The 16,351-nt window shown below is 35.6% G+C and overlaps 1 protein-coding gene across 1 annotated transcript in view; it reads right to left on the bottom strand.

The window, feature by feature from the left end:
- Positions 1–16,351, bottom strand: part of UPF2 (UPF2 regulator of nonsense mediated mRNA decay) — a 109,478-nt gene that overhangs the window by 86,571 nt on the left and 6,556 nt on the right. The window contains exons 3-4 of the mRNA XM_019656961.1: positions 13,466–14,245; positions 4,184–4,344 (exon numbers count right to left, since the gene is read on the bottom strand). Coding sequence (XP_019512506.1) covers positions 4,184–4,344; positions 13,466–14,245 — 941 coding nt within the window. The remainder of the gene's footprint in view (positions 1–4,183; positions 4,345–13,465; positions 14,246–16,351) is intronic.

The following is a 16,351-nucleotide window of genomic DNA, read 5'->3' as shown; positions in this document are numbered from 1 at the left end:
ACAAGGGCTCTTACATCTACGTGTTTGGTGACTAAGACACCACAGACCTAGCACAGGAGGTTTAGACCCACACACTGTGCAGCAGAAGGCAGCGGTAAACCACTGCTGCATTTTCTTTTTTCTTTTTTTTCAATCTTTCCTTTTACCTTGAAAACCCTCTAATGAGACAGTCCAAAATGAAACACGAGATAGTGCTGAAAGATGAGACTCCCAGGTTGGAAACCACTCAGTTACTGGGGAAGAGCAGAGAACAAGTACAAATAGCACTGTTGCTAACAATGCAACTCGATCAAAGCTGAAAGGACATCTAGCAGCTACAGTGCACAGACAAAAGGAAAGTGCAATGCTGCTCAACATATACATGGAACCTAAGAAGCATGAACCAAGGTGAACTGAAAATTGTTAAGCAAGGAACGTAACGTCTAAACACTGCAGTACCTGGTCTTAGTGAAATAAAATGGACTGGAATGGGCCATTTCAGTCATTCCAGTCAGGCAGCTATAGTACACTACTCTGAAAACACAAACTCAGAAGAAACAGAGTGGCTTTAATACTGGGGCAAATTGTAGCACGGGCAGTTAGGAGCTACAATCTAAGGTCTGACCGAATATTATCAATCAGACTTCCAGGAAAACCAATAACCATCATTCAAGTCCATGTTCCAATTACAGAGGCTAAAGAACATGAAACTGAAAGCTTTTATGCAAGTATCCAAGAAGAAATTGACCATACACCAAAACAAGACATGGTGATAAAAATCATAGGTGACTGGAATGCAAAAGTAAGAAATAAAGTAGAATCAACTGTCATCGGAAAATTTGGACTAGGGGTCACAAATAAAGCAGGAGATCAGCTTGTAGATTTCTGCGAAGCCAACAACTTGTTCCATCATGAACACTTGCTTCAAACAGCCAAAGAGATGGCTGTGCACATGGACATCACCAGATGGCCAATACCGAAATCCAGTAGGCTATGTGACTGGAAGCAGGAAATGGAGAAGCTGGATTCTCCCTGCCAAGACAAGAACAGGAGCAGACTGTGGTTCTGACCACAAACTGTTAAAAACAAACAACAGAGTAAAGCTGAAGAAGAGCTCTAAAAGAAATATAATGTAAACAACATTCCTGATGGATTCAAAGTCCCCAAAAAACATATTTTCACTGTTAAACCTAACTGACTGAGAACTAGAACTGTGGACTGAAACTAGATATATTATTAGGGAAGAATATGAAAAGACAATGCCAAAAGTAAAAAGGAAAGAAAGATCAACGTGGGTGATGGAAGCACTAAAAATTATTAGACGTAGGCAAGAGGCAAAAGTAAAAGGTAACAAAAGCAGAGTTAGTCCTGAATGCAGTTTTTCAGTGATTATCATATAGAATAATAGTCAATGTAAGACGACAGAAGAGAATAACAATAAAGGAAAAAACAAGAGATCTCTCTACCAGAAGATTCAAAAAATAAGAGAAATTCAAACCAAGATTAGGAATGCTGAATGACCAACAAGGAAGCACATTATCTGGCCAGGAGAAAATAAAGGGAGGGTGGAAAGAGTATACTGAAAATCTATACAAAAGAGACAAAAGGATGGAATACTTTTGAAGAGGATTCCTATGAGGAAGAGTCTGTAATTATAGAAAATGAGTGAAAGCTGCCCTGAAAGTCTTGAGAATACATTACCAGAGGTAGATGCAATAATGATAGAATTATTTTAAACCACAGGGACTGAATCTGTCAAAATCCTAACAAGAATGTCAACAAGTGGAAAACAAAACGACATCTTACAGACTGAGAACATTCAATATACATCCCAATTGCCAAGAAAGGAGATGCCAAGGAGTGCAGTAACAATAGGACCGTTGCTCTAATTTCCCACGCAAGGAAAGTGATGCACAAGGTGATATAACAAAGGCTTCTACCTTATACCTCATAAGGAGCAAGGAATGCCGGATGGTCAAGCTCGATTCAGTACGCTCCAAAGAATTTCAGAGATGGTTAGCCTATGTTTTATAAACTATAATAAAGCCTTTGACTGCATGGATCATGAAAAGCTATAGGATGCTCTGAAAGAAATGGGCATGCACTTGACCATCCTGATGCGAAACTTGTATTGTGGGCAGGAAGCCACTGTCAGGACAGAATATGGTTTCCTGTAAGCAAAGGTGTCAGACAAGGGTGCATTTTTTCTTCCTATTTGTTTAATCTGTACGTAGAACATATCATATGAAAAACTGGGCTAGATCCAGAGGAAGGAGGATTGAAAATTGGTGTAAAATTAAGATATGCAGATGACACCATCTTACTGGCAGAAAATAACAATGATCTGAAACGACTTCTGATGTAAGTGGAAGAAGAAAGTAGCAAAGCAGGTTTACATTTGAATATCAAGACAAAAATCATGACTACAGAAGAAATACACAACTTTAACGTAGACAATGAAGACATTGAAACTGTTATAAAAGATTTTGCTTACCTTAGTTCAGTCATCAATTCAAATGGACACTGCAGTCAAGAAATCAAGAGAAGGCTGAGACTCGGAAGGGCAGGAATGAAAGAATCAGGAAAGATCACTAAGAACACCAATGTGTCATTACAGACCAAGGCTAAGGTCATCTACACCCTCGTGTTCCCAATTACTATGTACAAATGAGGAAGTTGGACAGTGAAGAAGGCTTATAGGAAAAAACTGATTCATCTGAAATATGGAATTGGAGGAGGGCTCTACAATAACCCTGAACCACCAGAAAGAAGAACAAGTGGGTCCTACAGCACATTAAGTCTGAAACATGGCTGGAAGCAAAAAGAACAAAACTGAAGCTGCCCTACTTTGGGTATCTCATGAGAAGGCAGGGCTCTCTGGAAAAGACAAGAAGAGTGCAGGGAAAAAGAGAAGGCAGCAGGGCAAGAGGAAAAACAAATATGAGATGGACTGAATCCACAAAAGCTGCCTCAGGCAAGAGTCTGCAGGAGCTGAGCAGAACACTGTGAGGATAGGACACTGCACGTCACTCACTCACAGGGTCACCAGGAGTCAGAGCTGGCTCAACAGCACATAACATGTACTGACAAATACTTTACTGTTAAGACTTTTAAGTAAATAGGATTGCCAGATAGTTTTAAGATTAAGAATTTATTAACATAACATAAATATAATTATTTTACCAAGTAGTTGATATGTCAGGTTACAGTAATATATTAGGAACCCTACCAACTTAAGGACAAAGAGAAAGTTTACAACGCCTTTGAAATAATGGAAAACAACTCATCTCAAAAGGATAAACAATGTATCTCACAAAACTGCTTTAGTCCTAAATCATAATCTAACATATCATTTAAAACAAATACAATAAAAATAAAGATATAAAAATATTAGAATCCAAAAGGTCCAATCCACTTTATCAACTATCTGAGAAATAAAGTGAAACTTTCTAAAAACCCCAAGTATGGCTTTAGACAGGCCCTTGTTAGATATAGTGCAAGGATATGTGTTACAAAAAGAAACAAACAGGGGAACTCATCATAAAATCTAAGTTAATTATTGTTCCCTAAGCTCAAAGCCTTTTTCATTCAGAAGAGCATTTCAAGTATTTTTTTAAGGTTCTGTTAAGTATTAGTACTACTTGATTTAAGATTTAAAGGCATTTGGGCCGACCGAGTGGCACGATGGTTAAGAACTGGCTTGGGATGCCAGAGGGCCCCGGTTCGGATCCCACATATGAGGGCCAGTGACACTGCCTTCCACAGCTAAGATGCTGAACAACAGCTCAACCTGGAGCTGGGCTGCTGTGAGTCGCCAGCGACGGCGTAGGCTGCAGCCCCCGTGGCAGTGGGTTGCCATGGGCTACCGTGTGTGGCCAGCAGCCGCAGTGAGCGGCCTGGAGAAACCGGCGACTGATCTGCCTTGCCCAGGAAGAACACAATGATGGTGCCAACTTGGACCAGTGAAACAACATCCTCCACAACTAGACTGAAGACCAAAATGACAGCAACTTGTCTGTTCCCCTTCCCCAATTCCCCAGCGCTGTTCCCATCCCCCCAATTCCCCAATTAAAAAAAAAAATCTTAAAAAAAAAGATTTAAAGGCATTAAAAAATGTTTTTCAAAACACATCTGACAAGACTAAAGATAAGTGATAGTGACTTACTAAAAAAAAAATTAGTGTTTGTTTTTAAGGATATCTTACCTTCTGGTGTTGGTTTGTCCTGAGGAAGATCTGGCATATTTTCATCCAAAAGGTCTGCTAAGGACTGAGAATTTGCCAGCAGCTTCTGATAAGACATAGCAAATTCCTCATACTGTTTATGTCTATCTTCACTTAGCTCCCCTTTAGAATGTAGAATACGCCTATAAACAAATGATGAAATAATCTTATCAAAATAGATGTGATCATATATTATTACACTGGAAATGTTCCATAAGATTTGATTTTATCACACAAGCTTATTATTAGCACAATCTTCTTCAACTTATTTTTATTAACATTTTCAAGATGCATCTGAAAATTTAAATTTATATAATCAAATTCACCTAAGCAATTACATTTTAACATTTAGTACTTCAAAGACTATGAGTATGATTAACAATTATGCCTGCAGAAATATAAAATTTAACAATAAGCCACAAAATAAAAATTATTTAGTCTTTTGTTACAGCCATACTCTCTCAGATAGTTAACCAAAAATACCAAACACACCTAAACAAGTTAGTTTTCAAGAACAGGTTATAGAAAGAATCAGTACCTTTAAAGTTTCACAATGATTTGAATTGAGATTATCTTTTGAAAAAGCCCGTATCTCCCATACAGCCAATTCTCAATTTACTGTGCAAGCACTGGTTATTTACCCACTTAACAAATATGAACTGTGCGACCCAAATAATCAAGGCCAAGCCGTCTCTAGAAGCAGAGGACACAACTTCTCTTCCACTGCAAAAGCTCACTAACAAGCCACCCACAATTAGACATGCAAAACTATTTTAACTTTTCAAAATGTATAAAGTCAAGTAAAAATCTTACTATATTAGTATAAATAGGTGAGATATCTATAGCTGGATCCAATTTTGTTTTATAACTAAATATGTAGTAGTGTTAACATTTAACATTTATAAACCCTAACTCAAATGCAATATAGGTTTCAAAGTCAATTACAGATTATAAATTAAGTCATTTTCAAAAGTAGTATTTAAGTTTTTTATTCCTTATCATTTGAGTTTTCTTAGGGACAGGGAAGAAAATGTGTGTGTGTGTGTGTGTGTGTGTGTGTGTGTGTGTGTGTGTGTGTGTGTGTGTGTGTGTGGTATCTTCTTAAAAGTTACAGAAAATAAAGTAGGAAAAACATGCCTAACTTATTTGTCCCTGCTTATTTGGAACAATTTCCAAGCTTTCCCATCTTACTCCATTCCTACCCACATAAACTTTTGTTTAAATGCTGTTAACATTCCAAGTTACATTTTTTATTTTAGGAATATCAGTTACCATTATAAGCACAGATAAATCAATGTATAGATATCTCAGTTACTGTTCATTAACTCAATTTTTTCCCCAAAAAAATCTGGCCTATTAGAATAAAAAATGAGAAGCTGTCACTCGTTTTCTTATGATATAGACCACATCATTCTACGAACAGATCAGTAAATTGTCAAAATAGCTTAATCATAATAATCTAGACTAAAAAGCATTTCTCTAAAAACAGTCGTTAAAGAGCAATGTCTTTCTTCACACATTTACTTCAGACTACTTTTACAGGCAAAAACAAAGTTTCTTTTGGTAAGTTTTATCAGTAAATTTAAAAAATTAAACAAAAAACCCAAAGCACTTAAATTAAAAATATTCAACCCATGAAAGAAATGACTAACATATTTTGAATGAGCCTGTTAGAACTTTCAATTCGAATATCATTTTTGAAGTTAAAAAAAGCCATTAAAATTAAATACATGAATTGAACAAATACTACTCAAAAGTATTTACTCTAAAATGTTCTACAATGTATTATCAGAAAAAATGTTAATAAAAACTTAGGAGTATATTCTAAAGCAAATTATGTTAAAAGGGATAAACAACAGTTCTAAAGGATTTCAAAACCTCTAATGACAATTAAGATGCAAAATTATTTCAGTACTTGAAAAGAAATTGAAAATTATCTCAAAATAACAGTCTAGAACATTATTTCTCTAACAACTTCTGACATTCTGGTTATCTGAAGAACACACATCCAGTTTTAGGTTATACAATATTCATTAAGGACTAAGAGTATATAAGTGGTAGCAAGGTGATGACTATTAGAAAAGAAAATGAACACTCCTTTTCCAATATTAACCTCACTTTCAAACATTTGCCTGGAACTTTGCTCTGGGTCAATTAAAAGTGATTTAATTCTATGATAGTTCCCTTTGTATACATTCCAGTTCCTTTCCAGTCTTCCTGGAACAAATTGAAACTTGGGAAGTTTCAGAGATATTCCTTGTCCCCATCCCCCAAATCTCAACTCCCTGATCAAATTTTTTAACAGAACTAATTTACCTAACTATTTAATTTATACACGTTTTAGGTTACTATCTAGTGAGAACAGTTCCCAGGAAAAAGCCCAGATTTTGGTTTGTTTTCTAACCGTATCTTACACGAAGCACTTGGTAAGAGGTACAGAACACCAATGAAATGGCATTAGAAGAGTCCTGTTACACAAAAAACTTATAGTCACATCGATTTTACTTGACCATTTATTTAATATACATTTATTAAACTCCTGACTAAACCACAGCATGTAGTAAGACTACAAACTTCAAGCAAACAAATAACATCATAGATGCCTGAAGGTTCAAAATCCCTAGAATCATTTCGAGATTCTGATGAAATTAAAACGAAACATTTTTTAATGAATGCGCTATATATGTCAGTTTTTTTATAAGTTAATGAAGCCCATAGGGAAAGTTTGATTAAATTTTTTTAGAAGACCTGCATGAGGGGACTAAACATTACATAGCACATTTGACCAGAGTACCTCTCTTCTGTACATCAGTATAAATCTCACCAAAATTTTTTATGTTAACTCCATGGGAATGTATCACTAAGCAAAATCAAGCTGAAGATACGATTCATCACATATTTTAATTACAATTTGCTCAGAAGCACACCTATTACAGAAGTTGAACTGAAGCCATACCTTTGAAACTGCCATAAATTAGAGGTCAGCACACTTTTTCCACAGAGGGCCAGACAAATATTTTAGGCTTTGCAGACCATATCGTCTGTTGCAACTACTCAATTCTACTGTTACAGCACAAAAGCACAGACAATTCTTAAACAAGTAAGTGGATGTTCCAATAAAACTTTATTTATGGACACTGAAATTTTAACTTCATATAATTTTAATATTTCGCAAAATATTCTTTTGATTTTTTCAACCATTTAAAATAAAAGGATAAACACCATTCTTAGCTCACTGGCTGTACAAAATCTAGTGGTGGGCCCAATCTGGCCTGTGGGCCACAGTATGCCAATCCCCACCACAGCTGGAGTTAACTGAGCTAGTATCACTATAAAATGTATTATAAACAAGTTTACTCCTTCTCATGATATCACTATACAATAGGGAGGTACTGGCACCATTTTAAAGATATGAAAAGTAAGCAAGGAAACAATATTAATTCCAAGTCATACTCATTATAATAAAAATACAAGAAAGTAGACCTCCTTCATCCAATATATGTGACATCATTGTCTGGAAGCACCCCTAAGGCACATCAATCCTTGGTTTCTGGACTGTTTCAATAATACTAATTTAATATTGTAAAGCTGATAGAAGCATCAAATAGTTCATTCTTGAATCAAGTATTATTATCTCATAAAGTCATAAATGCCTCAAGAAATTCTAGTATTAAGAAACATTGTTTTGTTTTTCTTTTTTCCATTTTTATTATTGCTTGACTTCCTTGCTCTTTTTTAATTTATAATTTATTGCTGTTCTGTACTGTTTTAAAAACATGAACTTTTAAAATAAGCTATGGAAGTTTAAGAAGTTTAGCATGCAAATTTTCAAAATCATAAATAGAAATTCTTATTTGAAAGTCTTGCTAAATAAAGGATTAGGCAGGTAATATATTAAGAGGGAACTAACATTTATTATACACTTACAATGTGCCAGATACTTTTATTTAGTGCTTTCACACATGAATTCACTGCATCGTTTACCTTTACCTCAGAGTTAGTGCTATTGCTATCCCATTCAGAAGAGAAAACTGAAGCAGAGAGATATAAGGTAACTTGCCCAAAGTTACAGAATGTATAAATGACAGATCTAAGACTTGAGCCCAAGCAAGTCTGGCTTTAGAGTCCATGCTCGTAACTATTAGACTGTACTGCTTCTCAAATTAGAGTAAAATTATCCACTTGGTACTTTATATTGAAATTATTGTAGAATGTCTCTCCAATGCATTTATCAAAGGCAAGCTTTCCCATACCGAGATGCTAGTTTTATATTCTCTTTTTGTTTGGATATGACGTGGTAAGTACTGAGTAGTTAATGTTTTTACTAGACACTTTAAAAACAAGTACAAGTACTAAATGCAAATGAAGATGAGTGCTATGGAAGATGTGAAAAATATAGTATGAAGAGGCAGGAAAGAACCTGATTCTGTCGCTTCTATCTAAGTCACATTGGGCAAGCTCTTTAATCCCAAAATCTGATCTATCACCTTCAAAACACAGGTATTTCTTTCAAGGGTACTGTGAAGAATCAATTAAGATCATACATGTAATGTGCTTTATCAATGTAAAACAGTATTTTCATGAGCAAAAAAAAAGACCAGGGCCACTGCTGAAAAGGCAAGAACCTAGCCAAATTACAAAAGAAGAAAGTCTTAGCAAGGAAACAGAAAATCCATTTTAGCTTTAACCTTATGCAGTCATGCAAAATAACACAGAACACGTGGCTAAATCTTGAAAAAGTAAACATGAAGCAGACCCATGAAAAACTACTAGGTTTTTTTTTTACTTTTCATCTTCTTTAGCATGTTGCCAAATTTTCCAAGAATTAACTTAAATTTCATGAAAATTATCTTACATTTTCTTTTGGTTTCATTTTAGAATTTGGTTATGGATTGTCTTTTAATCTTGTGAAAAGACACTAGACATAGTTAAGCACAACTGTACTCAATCAAACATTTATTAAACTATATCAAAGTCACTGAAACAAAATTAGAGAATATCTGGAAGGAGGTAATAACTTTAGAGCACTTATAAAATTGTTAGAACCTCTTTAAGTCTAAAGCACAACCATATCACATCTTAACAGTGCTTAAATACTACACAATTTATCAAATCTACCTGCAAAGGCAAAGTACACTTACCTGGAAGGAAAGTGAAAGGTAAAAGAGACATTTTTTAATTTTAGGTTAATGCATTTTTTAAGATTCAACATTGGTAATGTCTCATGAATTTGCATTGATTAAAAAAAAAAAACCTCCCTAATTTTATTAACAGCGAGGAGGAAGTCTGCATTCTACCTACTTTTCTTTTTTTTACTAAACTTTAAAGCAAATCACTTACTGCTGCTGGACTGAGTATGCAATCATGAAGGTTGTAATTCTCCAGTATTGAATAGGCAGACTTGCCACCACTCTCACCATTGAGAGAGAAAAAAAAGGAATTAAGATACTTCAGAATTATTCAAGCAAAAATCCTGACTTAATAGCTGAATTCATGAATCCACTATGCTGCAAGAAACAAATTTTGTTACACAATTAACATTGTTATATCTAATAAAAATTAAATCATTTCTGCAACAAATTTTTATTAAATGCCAAAAAAATACTAGGTAATGGGATGACTGGTTAGCTCAGTTGGTTAGAGCGTGGTGCTAATACCACCAAGGTTGCCAGTTCGATCACCGCATGGGCCACTGTGAGCTGTGCCCTCCCTTAGTCAACTATGCCATTGTAGCATGAAAGCAGTGTGTAACCAATGAACATGGCTGTTCCCCATTAAAAAAAAAATACTAGGTAATATTACCTCTATAAAAATAATATCTCAAAGTACAAAGCATTTCAAGTGTAAAGAGCACTGAACATAATAAAAAGCAAAACCTACCAAGAAGTAAAGCTCTAAACGCTAAATTGGCAAATATTACTAGATGTTTTTAGATATGTAAATATTAACTCCCCAGATCACTTAGCCAAAATGTATATTTTAAGTACAAAAAGCTTATAAGTTCAAATTTATGAGACTTCACCCAACTAGGATATTGTACTGCTTGCTTATAACTAAACCCCTCAGGGGCTTAGAAACAGAACAAGCTGCCTGATACCTATGGTATCAGCCCAGATAGCATGAGAAAAGAAAAGGTGAGACTCCATATGTCTCATCAAGTCACTGCCTTCACTCATTCATTACAGCGTCTTCAATAAAATATCAGAAATTTTATTACTCTTTTTTTAAACTGGTTGAATTTTTACGTATAGACTTTTTGAGTATAGACTAGATTTCACAACCTCTAAGGAAGAACAGTGCCACCTCCCAAGCTATTGAAGTGACCAACAGCATTTGGGATTTACAGACTGAAAATAGTGTATTTGATTTTTAAAAACTCATCATTAACAAGATATTGTATAAAGGCTTAAAGTAATTCTACTACATGTGAGTCTTAAATATCCACTAGCTGGGCAGTTAGATATCTAGCATTATGCCGAATGAGAACGCTTACTGAGAAAAACTACTCCCCAAGATTTTATTCCCATGATGTAGCAAAACCTCAAAACACCTACTGGATAATCATTGGGAGAAAATTTTAGAAACTGGTCATTTTAACAGTATAGTGCCTTCTTAGAAGGAGACTAACAGGCCAAGTAGGGTCTCTGCACCAATTCATTCCTCATTTATTCTTTCATCAGTCAGGTATTTAAATCACTTCACTACAGAAGCTGCTCAAATTGAAGCCATCCTAAGGCATGAGTGACTTATTAAGCCAAATGCCAATTATTTTCTATATTTGTGATTAAGATTCTCACATCCCCCAAATTATTACATCTAAGTGAACAGTCTCCCATGACAAAATAACTGCTACAATGCAAAGGTCAATTCACACTAGGTAAATAATCTGCTCTAATAATCATGGCTTAGTATTTCCATATTTAAATGAGTAAAAGATTCTAGAGAAAAGCCACAAAGTCGTGCTTTTAACACTTTATCCTGTTCAAAATTTTCAGCAGTGACTTGAATGAAAGAACAGAATGTCTGCTCATGAAACTGAAAGTGACCAATGGATAAGTACAACTAATAATATACATGTAATCAATGTTCAAAATTATCATTAGATCAAAATAATATGCCAAAAGCACTTAAATAAAGTTTAAAAGAGGTAAGAAAGTCTGTAATTAGGTTTAAAAAATTATTTCACTAGTTCAAGGTGAAGAACTGGCTTGGCAGCACTGCATTTGAGAAATTAGGCTTTAGCTGTACATAAGCCTAACAAAAATTCCAAAGAATGACAAGGCAGCTATAAAAACTAATGCAACTTTACGTCCTAAGCAGAAAAGAAACATCCAAAAACAAGTGTCTCAAGGAATATCCTGAAGGAGATAAGATGAAAGTGAAACAACTTGGCACTTTGCAAAAATTCGAGATATTATCATGGGTAATATCTGAATGAGAAGCCAGTGCTTCTCAAACTACCTGTGATTAAGGAGTAACTTTTTCCAGTCATTGTAGACACTTTTGTAAAATACAGTAACAATATCATGACAACAGAAAGTTACCCATAAACATGTCTAAAGGCCTAGTTTTAGTTTCTATACTTAATTCACTGTCAACAGGTAAACACGTCACAGACCCCCACTCTCAGTAGCTTTATTTCATCTGTCGCAGAAAAACAGAAGTAAATCAAAGGGAACCATTTTATGGGGAGTTCAATTTCAGCTTGAATTCCTAAGAAATACATATGTCCAACACTGGAACAGTTCAGAGCTCTAAGCTCCTTTGGAGGTTTTCAGAGGGAGAACTCATCTGTCAGATAACCTGTAACATGGATTCCTGCACTAGAAGGGTGATGCGATTAAATCATTGTAGAACCTCTCTACCCTCTGAGCTTCTATGAGGCCAATCAAAAGCAAACACACACACAAAACCCTTAAAGTAGCTTTTAAAAATTAATCAAAGGATACTTATAAAATCAGTTTGAAGTATTAGGTAGGCCATAGTGGGAAAGGAAAAAGACAAGAAAAATGACAAAACACTATGTAAGTCTTAATTTTAAAAACCTTAAATGTGTGAGAAATATGAGTAGAGGACCAATATTTTCCACTTTAATCCATTATTGACTATATATACATATATTCTGAAGCTGTCTCTTCAACGTTTGTAACAGTCCTCACTACTCAAAAGCACAAAACAAGGATTCTTTTTTTTTTTTTTTTACAAAACACTGAGGAATACCATTGTCATGTTAAACTCTTATCTCTGACTGACCTTCAGCCACCGGGGGTTTAGCCATATAGTCTCTGCACCTATCTTGACCCTGACTGTATGACATACACTACTAGTCTTCTCTTCTGGTTAAGTCAATCATCTTCTACTGGTAACTACTTAAACCAGTCTTTCCCAGTGCAGACTTATGAAAACAGAAAAATATACTCCCCCATACATCAATAGCAATTTCAGACTTTCAACCATGCACTTTAAATAGTTGCAAAGTACTCAGCCAAAGGCTACTGCTGTTGCCTCCAAGTTCACCCTCCATAAAAGTTGACATAATGGCCACCAACTACTACATCAACTTCCAGTTTGTTGAAGCTTCCTAGGTACAGATGCTACATAGTAGTCTAGTATTCTGTACCAATCGAAGGGGCTCCCTAAATCAGGTTTCTTCACCAATTACCACCGGCAGGTACATTATTGCTTTAGAATTTTAAATGGATGTCCCCAGGAGAAAGACTCCTGTAAATGCACTCACTATACATAGTTGCATTTAAGAAATTTTTTCACAGCTAACTTGGTGCACTATTTTCCAAATTTCTGATCTAAAATATCACTGATAATGAATGACCCATTTTTTTTAAAAAAGAACAAGTATCAATAGTGACATCAATAAATTAAAATACAAAACAATGAAAGCAAACCTGTTATAGAGGGAACAGCAAAACACACAGAAAAACAGCACATGAGTTAAAGTAACAGAAAAAGAAAATTAATCCCTCAACATTAAAGAGTTTTTCAATCACAGGAAGAAAACAAATTCACAAAGTAAAAATCACCATATGCTTGCCAGATTTCTTTAAATTCAGAAACAAAATCTATGATAGACTCACATTTAAACATGAGTACTTAGATTGTTACACTTTGAAATTTTCCTGGAATGTTAAGAAATCACCTGCAATGAGCCCTTTTCCACAAGTTCTTTCAGTGGCATGAAGATTTTAAACATTTTTAAGTATGAGCTCCAAAATAAATTCTCAATTCTGAGAAACATTTGAAAATCACCTGTTTTGTCTCTCAGTATTCTGTAGCTCCCTGTGGTCCCTTTTCAGGTGTTTGGTCAAAGACGTAAAGTATTCTTTTAAAAGATTCTGGAAAGGTTGTTGTTTCTCTGGACTAATTATCTCACTAGGAGGAAAAGTCAAATTAAACTTCTCCGCAGCACTCTTTACTTTCCTTGGTACAAGTCCAGCAATATCATCTCCACAATGTCGACAAAAACTTATCACCACAGAAACATGAGTATGGGATTCTCGATCAGCATTAATAATATTTTTTAGCTGTTCGTAGATTACAGACAGACCTTCCTTGTCAGTGAAAATCCCAACTATGGTCAATTCTGCAATGAAACGCAAATCAGTTCTTAATTTGGTAATGTTAGGTGTTTTCTCTTCTTTCCTTGCTTCAAAATGTTTTTTCCAAACCTGAAGAAGTGACGGGGCAAAGTCGGCATAGCGCTGGTGAAAGAGAGAGCATAAGTGCACAGCACAATTCACATCAGATATTTTTAGCTTTGCTTCCACAATAGAAGCTACAGCTTCTGCAATGTATTTGCTTAAATTTAGGCCATTAAAATCATGGGACAAGGAGTCTCTCTGTTGTTCTGTAATAGTTTTTAGTTTCTTGACAAAAGCGGTATTTTTCTTCAAACTTGAGTCTAGTCGGCTAAAGAAATTTTCCTCTGGTCGATTGTCTGGAGCATTTTGGTTTTTGCTACGAAGTTCCTTCCTTAACTGATGTCGTTCCCAAGCTTCCTGATGAAGCTGAAGGGATTCCTCCTTCTCTCTGTATATATTAAAAAAAAAAAAAAAGTAAATAAAATACCCTGTATATTTTGAAGCATCACTGCCAAATCCCATAAGAGGGAAAGCCAATGAAAAAGTAATCACATAAACATCAGAATCCAAGAGGAATGAAAGATGCCAAAGAACTTTTAAAGGCATTTTATTAATGATTTAATAAGAACCCAGTACACTGATAATGCCACATGTAGTAAAGCGCAGGATTCTGAATAATTAGCTTAAAAATCATTCTGCTACATGGATAAAACACTTTTGTCATTTATACCTCAATAAAGCCAAAAACATAAATGGATAAAACACGATGTTTAATATGAAAAATATAAAATATGCTTGCGAAGGATATATGAGATGTGACCAAATAACAGTGAATGTTTAAATTAAAAAAAATTATTACAGAAAAAGACACATTGCCAATAATCCCCCTCAAAATACTCCCCCTCGCTTTGAACACACTTCTCTCATCGTTCTTGCCACTTTCTGAAGCAGTTCTGGAAGTCCTCTTTCGTGTCTTTAGTTGCGCTGTCGTGGCTGCCTTGATGTCCTGAATCATTTTGACTTTGGTGAAGAGCTAATAGTCGCATGGTGCCAGATCCGGTGAATAAGGTGGATGAGGACACACCGTCATGTTTTAATTTGGCAGAAATTGCCATACAACAGAAGCGATGATCAAGATGCAGGATGATTTATGGCACACTTTAAAACACACCTCTCAACCGTAGCTCACACTGACTGACTGCACCAAACAAGGTGAAACTTGTCACACACTGATACTAAGGTTCGATTCGCTGCTTCCCATATTGAAGATTCTTGCCTGTCTGCAGGAAGGCACTCGATAGCAGCATTCACTGTATTGTTTGATCACAACGGAAAGGCTCCATGACACACACTGCTTCTGGGTTGGCAACTTCTGTCAAATAAAAACATTACAACGTGTCCTCATCCACCTTATTCACCAGATCTGGCACTATGTGACTTCTGGCTCTTCCCCAAAGTCAAAATGATTCAGGACATCGCGGCAGCCGTAACAGCTCAACTAAAGTCACGAAAGAGGACTTCCAGAGCTGCTTCAGAAAGTGGCAAGAACAATGGGATATGTTCAAAGGGCAGGGGAGTATTTTGAGGGGGGTTATTGGCAATGTGTCTTTTACTATAATAAATTTTTTTTATTTATACCTTCACCATATTTTGTGATCATACCTTGTAAATCCTAAAACAGATAAAAGCACTGGGAAAACAGGAGAAAAAAAAACTTGTCCACAAAGAACATTTTAGCTAAAGAATAAATTATAAGAGAATGTATTAAAAATGTTTTGAGATGTTAAATATCATTTTTCCATATTTAGGAATCGACCAAAGCTTTAGTAAAGTTACCTTGCTACGTTTGGGTCTTAAAATTCAAGTGTAATTGAAAAAATGTGAAAAGGAACCAGAGAAAACTATAGGATAAAAGCACTTTAACAAAAGGTTAACAAACTCAGTTTATCCTGAAAAGAATAATTAAAAACAAATCTACCTATATTTCTACTAAAAAGATGAAGCATGTTTAAATTGCAAAAGTAGTAAAATAACTTGGGCAGGAGTGGGAGTGTGGGTACAATCTGACTTTGAGGTTTCTAAGATACCAAAATATGTACTTTCAAATATATACTTCTAAGAGAGTAGATTTTCATCTTTCTGAGATAACCATCCTTGAGCTACCCTATAATTCTATGATTTTTTTCCCACTAAGCCACAATATGTTAACATATTGAGGTATACCCATCACTGGGATCATGGACATGTGAGTATCTCTCTGAAGTCTCCCAGCCACACACAAACACAAGAGTAACGCTGAGTATATACTTTAAGAAACCATAACTTGGGCAGGAGTGGAGAGAGACAGAGAGAGACAGAGAGAGACAGAGAGAGAGAGAGAGAGAGAGAGAGAGAGAGAGAGAGAGAGACACAGAGAGCGACAGAGAGACAGAGAGAGAGAGGGAGGGAGGTAGGGAGGGAGGAAGGGAGGTAGGGAGGAAGGGAGGAAGGGAGGTAGGGAGGGAGGGAGAGGGAGGGAGAGAGAGGGAGAGAGAGAGGGAGAGAGAGGGAGAGA

Source organism: Hipposideros armiger, unplaced genomic scaffold, assembly GCF_001890085.2.
Source record: "Hipposideros armiger isolate ML-2016 unplaced genomic scaffold, ASM189008v1 scaffold_271, whole genome shotgun sequence".
Classification (NCBI taxonomy): Eukaryota; Metazoa; Chordata; class Mammalia; order Chiroptera; family Hipposideridae; genus Hipposideros; species Hipposideros armiger.
This window is presented reverse-complemented; position numbering and strand designations above follow the sequence as displayed.